The 16,127-nt window shown below is 43.8% G+C and overlaps 2 protein-coding genes across 2 annotated transcripts; both read right to left on the bottom strand.

The window, feature by feature from the left end:
* Positions 1–4,917: 4,917 nt before the first annotated feature.
* LOC121570470 (COP9 signalosome complex subunit 9-like) lies at positions 4,918–13,600 on the bottom strand. The gene is made up of 3 exons (XM_041881933.2): positions 13,400–13,600; positions 10,670–10,742; positions 4,918–5,146 (listed from the first exon to the last, which is right to left on the bottom strand). The coding sequence occupies exons 1-3, from the start codon at positions 13,466–13,468 to the stop codon at positions 5,109–5,111; spliced, it is 180 nt and encodes a 59-aa protein (XP_041737867.1). The 5' UTR covers positions 13,469–13,600; the 3' UTR covers positions 4,918–5,108.
* Positions 13,601–14,143: 543 nt separating this feature from the next.
* On the bottom strand, positions 14,144–15,641 carry LOC121570471 (otospiralin-like). The gene is made up of 4 exons (XM_045221617.1): positions 15,532–15,641; positions 15,178–15,246; positions 14,533–14,559; positions 14,144–14,380 (listed from the first exon to the last, which is right to left on the bottom strand). The coding sequence occupies exons 2-4, from the start codon at positions 15,236–15,238 to the stop codon at positions 14,193–14,195; spliced, it is 276 nt and encodes a 91-aa protein (XP_045077552.1). The 5' UTR covers positions 15,239–15,246; positions 15,532–15,641; the 3' UTR covers positions 14,144–14,192.
* Between the last annotated feature and the right edge of the window lie 486 nt (positions 15,642–16,127).

Genomic DNA, 16,127 nt, shown 5'->3' with positions numbered 1-16,127 from the left:
AAACGGACCCCTAATCATTAACACACACACACGTACACACACACCTTCCCAGAGGATCGAGGGGCATTGCTACCAGAGCTGCTATTGGCTGCTGTCCGCTCAGCCACCTGACCAATCAGAGACTACGTAATTACAGTGAGAGAGAAAGAAGCAGATGACAGAGAGAGTGAGACAGAGAGAGAGAGACAGACAGACAGACAGAGGGAGAGACAGAGAGAGAGACAGAGACTGAGGGAGAGAGAGAGTGAGACAGAGAGAGAGAGACAGACAGGGAGAGAGAGAGAGCGAGAGAGAGACAGAGGGAGAGACAGACAGAGAGAGAGAGAGAGCGAGAGAGAGACAGACAGAGGGAAAGAGCGAGTGAGAGACAGACAGACAGAAACAGAGGGAGAGAGAGACAGATAGACAGACATACGAGAGAGAGAGAGAGAGAGAGAGAGAGACAGAGAGAGAGAGAGAGAGAGAGAGAGAGAGAGAGAGAGACACAGAGAGAGAGAGAGAGCGAGAGAGAGACAGACAGAGGGAAAGAGCGAGTGAGAGACAGACAGACAGAAACAGAGGGAGAGAGAGACAGATAGACAGACATACGGAGAGAGAGAGAGAGAGAGAGAGAGAGAGAGAGAGAGAGAGAGAGAGAGACAGAGAGAGAGAGAGAGAGAGAGAGAGGAGACAGAGAGAGAGAGACAGAGAGAGAGAGAGAGAGAGGCAGAGAGAGAGAGAGAGAGAGAGAGAGAGAGAGAGAGAGAGAGAGAGAGAGAGAGAGAGAGAGAGAGAGAGAGAGAGAGAGAGAGAGCGCAACATGGTAAAACAGAGGAAATAATGAAGGGGGAAGGGGGGTAAAGGTGCCACATAAGCACTTCCCAGAACCCCATTTTGGAAGGCCCAAAACCCTGCCTGTTAGCTACTGTTAGACAGCCCTGTTGGCACACACACTGACAGCTGGTCTAACCAACAGGAATTTCATAATCTACAGTTTCCTCCTTAGTTCTACTGTTCAGACACATCTGCCCTGTTACAGAGGGTTTACACACACAAACATGAATGCTAAACTAATACATTTTTATTTGTGACATGCGCCGAATACCACAGGCGTAGATGTGTGTGAGTGCGGCTCCAGAGGGAGAGAATCCGGACACTGAAGAGCTGTTCAATCCCAAGGCCAAGATCGAACTATCGCTACAGAGACCAACACACACACACACACACAGGTCCTACTTGCTTACAGTGGCTTTTGATTTCAGTTTCAACTTATGTATGTAAAACGATGGAGAAAGTTGTAGAAATATCACAGATAGCTCTCCTCTTTGTTATCCGGCAACTTATGAACTTTATGAAAAAACATTTACAGATACAAAATCCCTGTGTGTTCAGCGCCTTTCTCAGTAGTGGTCAATATTGGTATAATAATAGTATACATTATAACAAAGATCCTTACATCAGGGTCGTATTCACTAGGAACAAAACTGAAGCTAACAGGCTGAAATGGGGAGTGACTACCTGAACTTATCCAATATGAAATCGTGTTCTGCTGTGAAACATTTTGCTACACTGTACAGTAATGAATACACCCTTTGCCAAATGTGAAAACTATTTTGCCACCTGTTGGAGCCAAATTAACATTTTCTTTATTTGTGCTATATTTATTGTTTTCGCCATTTAGAATAATTGTATTATTGATTATAAGTATAAATATTTCATTATGAATTATGGAGTATGGTTGATGAACTCCTGTTTTTGGTTTTTCTATTATGGTTATCATGGGTATTTAAAAGCATTATGGAGCCTTTCCTGGGCACATCCCTTTTTTCCCCATGTTCCCCTTCCCATTAGCTATTTAGGTTTTTAGCAGTATGGGTCTACTAGGCCTCAGGTATGGCGGTAACTTACAGTTTTTTGACCGCTATGCCAAGACTTAGAACTAAGAAAGCTGCTACTAGTCTATACCTTTTGTCTACAGTTTAAATCTGATCGCTTTGACTTTGATCATCGATGGAATATAGCCTATGAAATTACCTTTTGTTTGGAAATGAAATGTTTTTTCACTATCGGAGCTATGGATTCCCTGTTCTGTGGTTGCTTTGGAAGCTCGTCTGACTGCGGCATCAGATACCTGTGGCCTCAAGGCAAATTTGGAATTGGATTACGAATGGCCTTTATACCACCCTCTACATCAGTGGTATTAAAACTTTTTCAGTGGGGACCCCATTTTTCCACCAGAATTTCTGGGGACCCCATTTTTTCCCCAAGAATATCTTGTAACCCTATCCCACTCCAAATCTAAATCACAACCTTAAAATCGGTAAATCTTTATTTTTACATCAACAAATAACCTTCAATTCAGTGCATTTTCATCTATTATGAAAATGAAAATAAACCAATAAATACATTAACATTTTATTTTTCTAATTATCTTTCTCAAAATCGTTTATTGTCCCATACAATAATCTGTACTCTAAATGTTTTGTCCCCCCCAAAAAAAATATATACAGTATATATACTGTATATATACACACACACACAGAGCATTTGGAAAGTATTCAGACCCCTTCACTTTTTCCACTTTGTTACACTACAGCCTTATTCTAAAATTGATTAAATAGTTTTTTTCCCCTCATCAATCTACACACAATACCCCATAATGACAAAGCGAAAACTGGTTTTTAGACATTTTTGCAAATGTTTTAAAAATAAAAAACGGAAATATCACATTTACATAAGTATTCAGACCCTTTACTCAGTACTTTGTTGAAGTACTTTTGGCAGCGATTACAGCCTTGAGTCTTCTTGGGTATGAACCTACAAGCTTGGCACAGCTGTATTTGGGGAATTTCTCCCATTCTTCTCTGCAGATCCTCTCAAGCTCTGTCAGGTTGGATGGGGAGCGTCACTGCACAGCTATTTTCAGGTCTCTCCAGAGATGTTCGATCGGGTTCAAGTCCTGGGTCTGGCTGGGCCACTCAAGGACATTCAGAGACTTGTTCTGAAGCCACTCCTGCATTGTCTTGGCTGTGTGCTTAGGGTCGTTGTCCTGTTGGAAGGTGAACTTTCGCCCTAGTCTGAGGTCCTGAGTGCTCTGGCGCAGGTTTTCATCAAGGATCTCTCTGTACTCTGCTCTGTTCATCTTTCTCTCGATCCTGACTAGTCTCCCAGTCCCTGCCGCTGAAAAACATCCCCACAGCATGATGCTGCCAAGTGGGCTAGGCCTCCCGAGTGGAGCAGTGGTCTAAGGCACTGCATCGCAGTGCTAGCTGTGCCACTAGAGATCCTGGTTCGAGTCCAGGCTCTGTCGCAGCCAGCCGCGACCGGGAGACCCATGGGGCGGCACACAATTGGCCCAGGGTAGGGTAGGGTAGGGTTTGGCCGGCAGGGATGTTCTTGTCCCATCGCGCACTAGCGACTCCTGTGGCGGGCCGGCCGCAGTGCACACTGACTCGGACGCCAGGTGTACGGTGTTTCCTCCGACACATTGGTGCGGCTGGCTTCAGGGTTAAGCGGGCACTGTGTCAATAAGCAGTGCGGCTCGGTTGGGTTCTGTTTCGGAGGACGCGCGACTCTCGACCTTTGCCTCTCCCGTGTCCGTACGGGAGTTGCAGCGATGGGACAAGACTGTAACTACCAATTGGATACCACAAAAATTGGGGGTAAAATACCAACAAAAAATATATATACACTCCAAGTGGGCTGTCATGTGGCTTCTGTCTGGCGCTCTACCATAAAGCCTGATTGGTGGAGTGCTGCAGAGATGGTTGTCCTTCTGGAAAGTTCTCCCATCTCCACAGAGGAACTCTAGAGCTCTGTCAGAGTGACCATCGGGTTCTTGGTCACCTCCCTGACCAAGGCCCTTCTCCCCCAATTGCTCAGTTTGGCCGGGCGGCCAGCTCTAGGAAGTGTCTTGGTGGTTCCAAACTTCTTCCATTTAAGAATGATGGAGGCCACTGTATTCTTCGGGACCTTCAATGTTGCCGAATTTTTTGGTACCCTACTGCCTCGACACAATCCTGTCTCTGAGCTCTACAGACAATTCCTTCGACCTCATGGCTTGGTTTTTGCTCTGACATGCACTGTCAACTGCGGGACCTTCTATAGACAGGTGTGTGTGCCTTTCCAAATCATGTCCAATCAATTGAATTTACCACAGGTGGACTCCAATCAAGTTGTGGAAACATCTCAAGGATGATCAATAGAAACAGGATGCACCTGAGCTCAATTTCGAGTCTCATTGCAAAGGGTCTGAATACTTATGTAAATAAGGTATTTCAATCTGCACGCAGAGACATAAAAATGGTATCCACAAGTTCATCTGACTCTGGGGATGTAGATAAAGGGCCTCATTTGCCAAAATCCCAAAGTATCCCTTTAACTATTCCTTCTCTCCTCTCCTCTCCTCTTTTTAATGATCAGTTTTTTTTTGTTTTTTTATGTGCCAAATTTTTTTTTAACCTGTTTTCACTTTGTCATTATGGGGTATTGTGGGTGGATTGATGAGGAACATTTTTAATTTAATCAATTTCAGAATAAGGCTGTAACATAACAAAATGTGGAAAAAGTCTAGGGGTCTGAGTACTTTCCGAAGGCACTGTGTGTATATATATATATACATTTTGCCAACCCTACTGCAGTTCCCCCGTGACCCCGACTTTGAATACCACTGCTCTACATGATTTGTAGTGTTGCTGTACAATAGCCATCTGTGTAGTGGTCATGTTAGCTGGGGATGTTGTATATAAATATTATAGGTATGTGTGAGCATGTGATGTTATGGCATATGTAATTATTTCTTCACTAACAGGTGTTTCTCAGCGCCTACAGACCTGTCTGCCTGCCGCAGCACATTGAAACATGACGGCTCAAAACCCACACTGATAATTTAGCCCATCTATGGAATGCATGGGATCCACAGAATTCACATACACCTGCTTTTTAGAAAAGGCTTTATTTAACAAACACAGTGGAAATGAGGTGGGGTTCTTCAAAAGCACTTCCACCATGAAAATGGTTCTGGTTTCACAGTTCTTACGATTGTAATGTCTCTCTCACACACACACACACACAAAACACACACACACACACACACACAGGTGATCATGGGTATATAGGGTCTTCCTCATTCACTGCAGGTCCTCCTCATCAAACAGATCCTCAAAGTCTGAGAGACAGAGAGACAGGTAGACAGACATACAGATAGACAGAGGGAAAGACAGAGAGAGAGAGAGAGAGAGAGAGAGAGAAAGACCGAGAGAGAGAGACCGAGAGAGACACAGATGGGGAAGAGACAGAGAGAACACATCAGTGAGTTTCTGATTTGATTGACAGCTCCTATCTGCTGAGTGACATGATACAGTATATGCATGCTGAAGTTTGAAAACATCCTAAAATAGTAGTCCAGTATGTAGTACGATTCATAACAGGTCATGCAGTAGTACTGTAGGTCAGTATTTGGTGTGTAATGCCTCAGGACTTTAGGTTCCCTAAGGATAGGAGAGGTTTGGTGTTAACAACTGTGATTGCTGCTTTACGGGAACTACAACCACTCAAAGGCAAAATCACTGACACCACAGAAACACAGGGGAATGTGTTTTTCTGCTGGGTGTGCGTGAGTGCCTGTGTGATACGTGGTGTGTGTGAGTGTGTTTGTGTGTTCAAAGCGGCAGGCTGGCTAGGTGTCCTGCTGAGTTTCAGTCTAACAGGAACCATAAACCACTTTATCATCCCCCTCTCCTCTCCTCCTTTTCCTACTCCCCCTCTCCTCTCCTCCTTTTCCTACTTACCTGTCTCATCTCCTCCTGACATTCCTCCTATCCTTTCCCTACTCTCCTCTTCTCTCTAGTGCCCCTCTCCTCTCCTCTTCTCTCTACTCCCCCTCTCCTCTCCTCTTCTCTCTACTGCCCCTCTCCTCTCCTCTTCTCTCTACTCCCCCTCTCCTCTCCTCTTCTCTCTACTCCCCCTCTCCTCTCCTCTCCTCCTCCTTTGCCTAGTCCTACCTTTTACATCTTCCTTTAAAGGGATACTTTGGGATATGTCTCTGTATACAGTATATAGAGAGGAGAGGAGAGAAGGAATAGTTAAAGGGATACTTTGGGATATGTCTCTGTATACAGTATATAGAGAGGAGAGGAGAGAAGGAATAGTTAAAGGGATACTTTGGGATATGTCTCTGTATACAGTATATAGAGAGGAGAGGGGAGGAGAGAAGGAATAGTTAAAGGGATACTTTGGGATATGTCTCTGTATACAGTATATAGAGAGGAGAGGAGAGGAGAGGAGAGGAGAGGAGAGGAGAGAAGGAATAGTTAAAGGGATACTTCCCCAGAGTCGGATGAACTTGTGGATACCATTTTTATGTCTCTGTATACAGTATGAAGAAAGTTAGAGGTAGTTTTGCGAGCCAATGCTAACTAGTGTTAGCACAATGAATACAAGTCTATGGGTATATGTTAACATGCTAGTTAGCAATTGCGCTAGCGCTAATAGCAACTTCCTTCAATCTGCACGCAGAGACATAAAAATGGTATCCACAAGTTCATCTGACTCTGGGGATGTAGATAAAGGGCCTCATTTGCCAAAATCCCAAAGTATCCCTTTAACTATTCCTTCTCTCCTCTCCTCTCCTCTTTTTAATGATCAGTTTCTAGGTCATGTGTTGCTGAGCCATAAACTGTTTGTCCTGTGGCTAACACTGCCAGATGGAAAACACATTAGCTACATCGTGTGGTGTGTGTTGTAAATTGAGGTTTACAGGGAAAAGACATGTTAGTTTCTGTGAGACGGCCCTGTTGGCAAAGCAAACACACACAGAACACCCTCCCTAGCCCCCTAGATCCTTCTCTACCCAGTCTAGCCCAGTGTTTCCCCCAACCATTCCACTTATTTTATCTATTCCAGCACCAGCACACCTGATTCAACTGGTCAACTACTCATCAGCACTCGATTAGTTTAAATCATGCTAGTACTGGAATATAACAAATAAGTGAAATGGGGTACTCAAGGATAGGTTTGAGAAACACTGCTCTAGTCTAGCATCCAGCCCGCCTATCCTCTACCGTGTGTGTGTGTGATATACAGTGAGCACCATAATTCATTGGACAGTGACCATTTCTTTGTTATTTTGGTTCTGTACTCTAGCACTTTGAGTTTGAAAGGATACAATGACAATGAGGGTGAAGTGCAGACTGTCAGCTTTAATTTGAGGGTATTTTCATACATATTGGATGAACCGTTTAGAAATTATAGAAGCTTTTGTACATGGTCCCCCCCCATTTTCGGGCATCAAAAAACATTGGACAGTTTAACATAATGTAGAATAAAGTAATCATTGTTAATATTTGGTCGCATATCCTTTGCATGCAATGCATTGACATCACCAGACGCTGGGTATCTTCCCTGGTGATGCTCTGCCAGGCCTGTACTGCAGCCATCTTCAGTTCCTGCTTGTTTCGGAGACTTATTGCCTTCAGTCTCCTCTTCAGCATGTAAAATGCATGTTCAATTGGATTCAGATCCGGTGATTGACTCGGCCAGTCAAGGATTTTCCACTTTTTGGCCATCAAAAACCCATTTGTTGCTCTAGCAGTATGCTTAGGGTCATTGTCATGTTGCATGATGAAGTGCCATCCAATGAGTTTGGAGGCATTTGGTTTTATCTGAGCAGATAAAATATTTCTGTAGACTTCAGAATTCATTGTTCTACTTCTGTCTGCAGTAAATAATAAATAAATAATTGGTCATTTAGCAGACGCTCTTATCCAGAGCGACTTACAGGAGCAATTAGGGTTAAGTGCCTTGCTCAAGGGCACATCGACAGATTTTTCACCTAGTCGGCTCGGGGATTAGAACCAGCGACCTTTCGGTTACTGGCACAACGCTCTTAACCACTAAGCTACCTGCCGCAGTCACATCATCGATGAAGACAAGAGAACCTGTTCCACTGGCAGACATACAGGCCCAAGCCATAACACCCCCTCCACCATGTTTCACGGATGAGGTGGTATGCTTTGAATCATGGGCATTTCTTTTTTTTCTTTTTTTCACACTTTCCTCTTTCCATCACTCTGGTATGTGTTAATCTTTGTCTCATCTGTCCACAATACTTTTTTCCAGAACTCTTGGGGCTCTTTTAGGTGCTTTTTAGCAAACTGTAATCTCGCCTTTCTGTTCTTCAGGCTTATCAGTGGTTTGCATCTTGTAGTGTACCCTCTGTAGTCCTGCTAGTGTAGTCTTCTACGTATGGTAGACTTTGACACATCTACACCTGCATCCAGGAGAGTGTTTTTGATCTGTTGGGCTGTTGTCAGGGGGGTTTTCTTCACCATAGAGAGTATTCTCCGGTCATCCACTACAGTGGTCTTCCTCGGTCTACCGGGTCTTTTGACATTACATTTACATTTTACATTTTAGTCATTTAGCAGACGCTCTTATCCAGAGCGACTTACAGTTAGTGAGTGCATAAATTTTTCATACTGGCCCCCTGTGGGAATCGAACCCACAACCCTGGCGTTGCAAGCGCCATGCTCTACCAACTGAGCTACAGGAGAGCCTCCTGTAGTTGAGTTCACCGGTAGTTTTTTTCTTGTTAATGATGAACCAAACTGTTGACTTGGGCATGGCCAGGGTTTTTGCAATGTTCCTGATTGATTGATTTTCATTTCTGAGCCTTATGACGGCCAGCTTCATTTGCATCGACACTGCTGTCTTCCTCATGTTGTCACACCCCAACAACAACCTCCAAAGGCAATAGCAAAGTCTAGAATCAATACTATTCATCAACAGCTCTCCTGCATTCACTAACAACACAAATGAATACACCTGCCTAACGACACACATCTGTGAAGCCAATTTAACAAATACTTGTAGTACCTTAAAATTGTCATTTCTAAACGGTTCATCCAATATGTATGAAAATACCCTCAAATTAAAGCTGACAGTCTGCACTTCACCCTCATTGTCATTGTATCCTTTCAAACTCAAAGTGCTAGAGTACAGAACCAAAATAACACAAAAAAAGGTCACTGTCCAATGAACTATGGTGCTCACTGTATATACAGTGGGGGGGAAAAGTATTTAGTCAGCCACCAATTGTGCAAGTTCTCCCACTTAAAAAGATGAGAGAGGCCTGTAATTTTCATCATAGGTACATGTCAACTATGACAGACAAATTGAGGAAAAAAAATCCAGAAAATCACATTGTAGGATTTTTAATGAATTTATTTGCAAATTATGGTGGAAAATAAGTATTTGGTCACCTACAAACAAGCAAGATTTCTGGCTCTCACAGACCTGTAACTTCTTCTTTAAGAGGCTCCTCTGTCCTCCACTCGTTACCTGTATTAATGGCACCTGTTTGAACTTGTTATCAGTATAAAAGACACCTGTCCACAACCTCAAACAGTCACACTCCAAACTCCACTATGGCCAAGACCAAAGAGCTGTCAAAGGACACCAGAAACAAAATTGTAGACCTGCACCAGGCTGGGAAGACTGAATCTGCAATAGGTAAGCAGCTTGGTTTGAAGAAATCAACTGTGGGAGCAATTATTAGGAAATGGAAGACATACAAGACCACTGATAATCTCCCTCGATCTGGGGCTCCACACAAGATCTCACCCGTAGGGTCAAAATGATCACAAGAACGGTGAGCAAAAATCCCAGAACCACACGGGGGGACCTAGTGAATGACCTGCAGAGAGCTGGGACCAAAGTAACAAAGCCTACCATCAGTAACACACTACGCCGCCAGGGACTCAAATCCTGCAGTGCCAGACGTGTCCCCCTGCTTAAGCCAGTACATGTCCAGGCCCGTCTGAAGTTTGCTAGAGTGCATTTGGATGATCCAGAAGAGGATTGGGAGAATGTCATATGGTCAGATGAAACCAAAATAGAACTTTTTGGTAAAAACTCAACTCGCCGTGTTTGGAGGACAAATAATGCTGAGTTGCATCCAAAGAACACCATACCTACTGTGAAGCATGGGGGTGGAAACATCATGCTTTGGGGCTGTTTTTTCTGCAAAGGGACCAGGACGACTGATCCGTGTAAAGGAAAGAATGAATGGGGCCATGTACCGTGAGATTTTGAGTGAAAACCTCCTTCCATCAGCAAGGGCATTGAAGATGAAACGTGGCTGGGTCTTTCAGCATGACAATGATCCCAAACACACCGCCCGGGCAACGAAGGAGTGGCTTCGTAAGAAGCATTTCAAGGACCTGGAGTGGCCTAGCCAGTCTCCAGATCTCAACCCCATAGAAAATCTTTGGAGAGAGTTTAAAGTCTGTGTTGCCCAGCGACAGCCCCAAAACATCACTGCTCTAGAGGAGATCTGCATGGAGGAATGGGCCAAAATACCAGCAACAGTGTGTGAAAACCTTGTGAAGACTTACAGAAAACGTTTGACCTGTGTCATTGCCAACAAAGGGTATATAAAAAAGTATTGAGAAACTTTTGTTATTGACCAAATACTTATTTTCCACCATAATTTGCAAATAAATTCATAAAAAATCCTACAATGTGATTTTCTGGAGAAAAAAAATCTCATTTTGTCTGTCATAGTTGACGTGTACCTATGATGAACATTACAGGCCTCTCTCATCTTTTTAAGTGGGAGAACTTGCACAATTGGTGGCTGACTAAATAATTTTTTCCCCCACTGTATGTGTTATTTGTGTGTCTGTCTGACCGTTGAAGAAGTCTGAGTGCACTGCTTTCTCATTTGCTGCCAGGTCCATGAGCAGACCGCTGCTGCCCCCTGCCTGAAGAACAGACACACGCACACACAGAAACAGTTTTATAACAATGTAACCCATTTATCAATGTAAAGAAAACACATGAGCTAGAAATCAAAGACAGTTCACTCTACAGACAAAAAGGTGACAATTTAGGTCAAAAAACTGTCTGTGTTGATGTGCATTCCCGGTAATACACTCGTGTCCCCCGTGGACTGGCTCGTACATAAAGCATCCTTCATTCGTTGGCAAAGCTGAGGGCTGAAAACTGTAGGGAGAAGGCAGAATGCTGCCTAGAGTTTTCTGTCTTCTCGCCATTAAAACTAGTTAAGAATGGAAATTATGCCTTTGCAGTCTGAATGGACGATGCTTTATGTACGAGCCGGTCCGTGAGTGTATTACTGGGCATGCACATCTAGTTCTCGAAAAACTCTAGTCAGCATTCTGCCTTCTCCCTACAGTTTTCAGCCCTCAGCTTCGCCCACGACTGGCTCATGTGAACTACAATCCCGACACTGTGTTTTACGTTTAGAAACGTCAATAATCATCACTTGCAATTCGGCTTTCGAAACATATGGTCCTTATCTTTCATCAGCGAGATAGAATCCTTCAAATAAAATATGCACTTACTGTAGCAGGTTTGCACTGATCCATACAGCTATGGGTGCCTCCTTCTGATGAAACTACACTTCTGCTACACTTCCTGAGTTAGGCTTACACACAGGTGTTCGGAGCACGCTAGATAGCTAATTTGCACAGGTGGTCACCCGTCATTCCATCTGTTTTCCGTAAACAAGCGCTGTAAGATGAATATATGGCTGTGTGGGAACACTAACCCTATAAAGGTGTGTATCAATGTAACCTTTATTTTTTATATGAAAGATAAGGTCCTTATGCTTCCAAAACCGTACCGCAAGCGATGCGTGTTAATATTCAGACCGAGCATCACCGCTCTTAACAAACTACCCTCGTACAGAAGACGCCTTCGTCCAATGACTCGTATTTGTAATGTAATGGAACAGAGAGTCATGATCAAGGGCTAATGCGTTGCACATCAAATCAAATTGTATTTGCCACATGCGCCGAATACAACAGGTGTAAACATTACAGTGAAATGCTTACTTACAAGCCCATAACTAACAATGCAGTTTAAGAAAAAATTAAAATAGCAAATAATTAAAGAGCAGCAGTATAATAAAATAACAGTAGGGAGGTTATATACAGGGGGTACCGGTACAGAATCAATGTGCGGGGGCACCGGTTAGTCGAGGTAATTGAGGTAATATGTACATGTGGGTAGAGTTAATGTGACTATGCATAAAAAATAAACAGAGTAGCAGCAGCGTAAAAGAGGGGTTTGAGGTGGGGTGGGTGGGGGGGGGGCAATGCAAATAGTCCGGGTAGCCATGATTAGCTGTTCAGGAGTCTTATGGCTTGGGGGTAGAAGCTGTTAAGAAGCCTTTTGGACCTAGACTTGGCGCTCCGGTACCGCTTGCTGTGCGGTAGCAGAGAGAACAGTCTATGACTAGGGTGGCTGGAGTCTTTGATAATTTTTAGGGCCTTCCTCTGACACCACCTGGTATAGAGGTCCTGGATGGCAGGAAGCTTGGCCCCAGTGATGAACTGGGCCGTACGCACTACCCTCTGTAGTGCCTTGCGGTCGGAGGCCGAGCAGTTGCCATACTGATGCAACCAGTCAGGATGCTCTCGATGGTACAGCTGTATAACTTTTTGAGGATCTGAGGACCCATGCCAAATCTTTTCAGTCTCATGAGGGGGAATATGCTTTGTCGTGCCTTCTTCACGACTGTCTTGGTGTGTTTGGACCATGATAGTTTGTTGGTGATGTGGACACCAAGGAACTTGAAGCTCTCAACCTGTTCCACTACAGCCCTGTCGATGAGAATGGGGGCGTACTCAGTCCTCTTTTATTTCCTGTAGTCCACAATCATCTCCTTTGTCTTGAGCACGTTGAGGGAGAGGTTGTTATCCTGGTACCACACGGCCAGGTCTCTGACCTCCTCCCTATAGGCTGTCTCATCGTTGTCGGTGATCAGGCCTACCACTGTTGTGTCGTCGGCAAACTTAATGATGGTGTTGGAGTCGTGCCTGGCCATGCAGTCATGGGTGAACAGGGAGTACAGGAGGGGACTGAGCACGCACCCCTGAGGGGATCAGCGTGGCAGATGTGTTGTTACCTACCCTTACCACCTGGGGGCGGCCCGTCAGGAAGTCCAGGATCCTGTTGCAGAGGGAGGTGTTTAGTCCCAGGGTCCTTAGCTTAGGGATGGGCTTTGAGGGCACTATGGTGTTGAACGCTGAGCTGTAGTCAATGAATAGCATTCTCACATAGGTGTTCCTCTTGTCCAGGTGGGAAAGGGCAGTGTGGAGTGCAATAGAGATTGCATCAAGCATAGACGATATTGCAAATCTAGCGCCCGCCATGCACTCTGTACTACAGTTATACACGTTTCTAGCCTCTCTCTGACAAAATGCATAACTACCTAGATTTACTACATATAGCTAGCTAACGTTAGTAGTAGCAAGTTCCCAACAACTGTGTGTTGAACACGACAGCGTTTTTTCTATCCGAGTCACTAACGTTAACTAGCTGGTGGCTAGGTTAGCGTTGAAGTTGTAGCTAGGCTAGGTCTCTCGTGTCGCCTGATGATTAACTTACTAACCTCGTCTAGATCCAAATAAGGTCCGGCGCCTTCAGGGAACATCTCGTCCACCGCTGGTTTCATTATCATTTCTGTTTCTGACTAGGTATCGTAATGAATATTAGCTAGCTAGCTGTTTTCTATCAACGTAAACAATAGAAACCGGACCCTTTTCCGTGTAACACCACTTCCTGCTTTGATAACAGTATAATGCGCTTGACTTACACAAGGAACCAACGGTGGTTTGGGTGTACAGATTGAAGCGAAGGTAGGCTACAGAAGATAGCCAGGTATAGCTACAGACTTAGGTAAAACATGGTACATGATGATGATGGGTGATGAAAGGAGTTACATACCGAAGGATGGAAAACCTATAACTTCCTCACACAAAATCCCTATTACTTTTCAATCCTTCCAAGATCCACATAAAATATGGTAAATGATGACAATGAGATCAAATTTCTGGTCCAATTTTATTGATATTGCACATTACATTTATGTAACGTTTTATATTATAGCCGTTATATCCGTTGGAATTCATATGTTTTTTCAGTTGTGTGAGACACATTAATATATTTCATGATAAGTTAAAATATGTTTGTTTATATAACCTCATATTTTTAAAATGCATTTCAATATACAATATTACATATCCTTATGGGGCCTCTTTCCCTCCGTCCATCCCCCTCTCCTCATTCTCCCCCTCTCTTCTCCCTTCCTGACCCTCTCCCATCCTCTCTATTCTCTCTCTACCCTCCCTCCCTCTCTATTCTCTCTCTACCCTCCCTCCCTCTCTCCCGTCTCCTCTCTCTCCTCAGTGTTCGTGTCCCTCGTTGGTCTCATATCCAAGTGTGTCTCCCAAGTGTTGGTGAGCATAGAAGGCCCGGGCCATTTCGTTGATGTGGTTGTAGGCTCCAATAGACCTGAAGTACTCTACGTAGTGCCAGAAGTCTGAGGTGGTGTAAGGCCAGTAGGGGACTGCCGGGGGCTCGTCGTATGGAACTACAGACACAGACAGAAACAAATCACATCACTCACTGACTGACAACCCCAAGGAAGTCTACATAATATAATAATCAAGTAGAGCCTATCAGTACATGCTACAGAAGGTCTGTGTGTATATAGAGGTGTGTGTGAGTGTGTCCCTATTTTACCTCCTTCAGGGGTGAAGGCTCTGGCATCTGTAAGAGGGAGAGGGAGAGAGATGGGAGAGATGGAGTTTAGTATTCTGAATCGTTCCAATTATTCCACACACAAAGACTCGATTGAGAGTCCGGAAAAATTAGCCCCTCCTCTGAGGACTCTGGGATACCTTAAGAAACTTCCTTCCTCCTCAAATATTATTCCTCACTGGGTTTACACACACACACACACACACACACACACACACACACACACACACACACACACACACACACACACACACACACACACACACACATTGCTCTTTGTACACATGCAGGACTCAAAGCAGACCTCACCTTATGAATGCAGCAATCTGTCCTTACTGAATACACCAGTTAGTCATAGTTATCTGCCATATGAGTCAGTTAACTTCAATACTGCGTACTTATTATGGCACTTTAATATGAATTACACATATAGCACTATTTACTAATAGATTTTACGTAAAATGTTTAACATCAACCCCGGCCTAAACCCCCGAAGAGCAAGCAGAATATAATATAACTGAGGGTGTCCCAGAGGTTTCTGATGATTAGTAAGAGTTAGTAAGACAACACTGCTGAGAAAGAGACTGTTATGTGCAGCATCAATTTAATGGAGGAGGAGAGACTCACCAGTGAGTTTACAGGCGATGAGACAGAGGAAGAGAATTCTAAGCTGAACCAGCAACTTCATCCTGACTTCTGAAAACACAAACACAGAATAAACATACATATTAGACGCATAGCCCAGAGTTTACTGATAAACACCCTGAACTACACTCTAAACTACACCATAAATGACACCCTAAACGACACCCTAAACTACACTTTAAACTACACTTTAAACTACACTATAAACTACACTATAAACTACTAACTCAAAACTGTACAAATACTAAAAACAACTACAACAACAACACCAGTCTATTCAACACATTCAAACATCTCTGTGCCTGGTTGTAATGAGAAGAGTCTGGTTATTTTTACCTGTGTGTGTCGTTCCAGAGATGCTGTATGTCTCAGGTCCAGAGGAATCTAAAGCTCACGGCAGAAATGAGGGAGCAGGATCCTGTTGTAAGATCACGTGTGTCCCCCAATATGCACACACACACACATACACACACACCTCTCCCCACATACCCTTGTCACAACCACTGCCCACATACAGTGGGGAGAACAAGTATTTGATACACTGCCGATTTTGCAGGTTTTCCTACTTACAAAGCATGTAGAGGTCTGTAATTTTTATCATAGGTACACTTCAACTGTGAGAGACGGAATCTAAAACAAAAATCCAGAAAATCACATTGTATGATTTTTAAGTAATTAATTTGCATTTCATTGCATGACATAAGTATTTGATCAACTACCAACCAGTAAGAATTCCGGCTCTCACAGACCTGATAGTTTTTCTTTAAGAAGCCCTCCTGTTATCCACTCATTACCTGTATTAACTGCACCTGTTTGAACTCGTTACCTGTATAAAATACACCTGTCCACACACTCAATCAAACAGACTCCAACCTCTCCACAATGGCCAAGACCAGAGAGCTGTGTAAGGACATCAGGGATAAAATTGTAGA

Source organism: Coregonus clupeaformis, chromosome 7 (assembly GCF_020615455.1).
Source record: "Coregonus clupeaformis isolate EN_2021a chromosome 7, ASM2061545v1, whole genome shotgun sequence".
Taxonomy (NCBI): domain Eukaryota; kingdom Metazoa; phylum Chordata; class Actinopteri; order Salmoniformes; family Salmonidae; genus Coregonus; species Coregonus clupeaformis.
The sequence above is the reverse complement of the archived record's forward strand: the minus strand, read 5'-3'. Positions and strand labels throughout refer to the sequence as shown.

Excerpts from the sequence above, each read along its gene's own strand:
- LOC121570470 (XM_041881933.2), bottom strand. The coding sequence starts at position 13,468 with ATGATAATGAAACCAGCGGTGGACGAGATGTTCCCTGAAGGCGCCGGA. Across the intron at positions 10,743-13,399 it reads CTTATTTGGATCTAGACGAG|GCAGGGGGCAGCAGCGGTCT; the intron begins GTTAGTAAGTTA and ends TCTGTTCTTCAG. Across the intron at positions 5,147-10,669 it reads GCACTCAGACTTCTTCAACG|ACTTTGAGGATCTGTTTGAT; the intron begins GTCAGACAGACA and ends TCTGTCTCTCAG.
- LOC121570471 (XM_045221617.1), bottom strand. The coding sequence starts at position 15,238 with ATGAAGTTGCTGGTTCAGCTTAGAATTCTCTTCCTCTGTCTCATCGCC. Across the intron at positions 14,560-15,177 it reads CATCGCCTGTAAACTCACTG|ATGCCAGAGCCTTCACCCCT; the intron begins GTGAGTCTCTCC and ends TCCCTCTTACAG. Across the intron at positions 14,381-14,532 it reads AGCCTTCACCCCTGAAGGAG|TTCCATACGACGAGCCCCCG; the intron begins GTAAAATAGGGA and ends CTGTGTCTGTAG.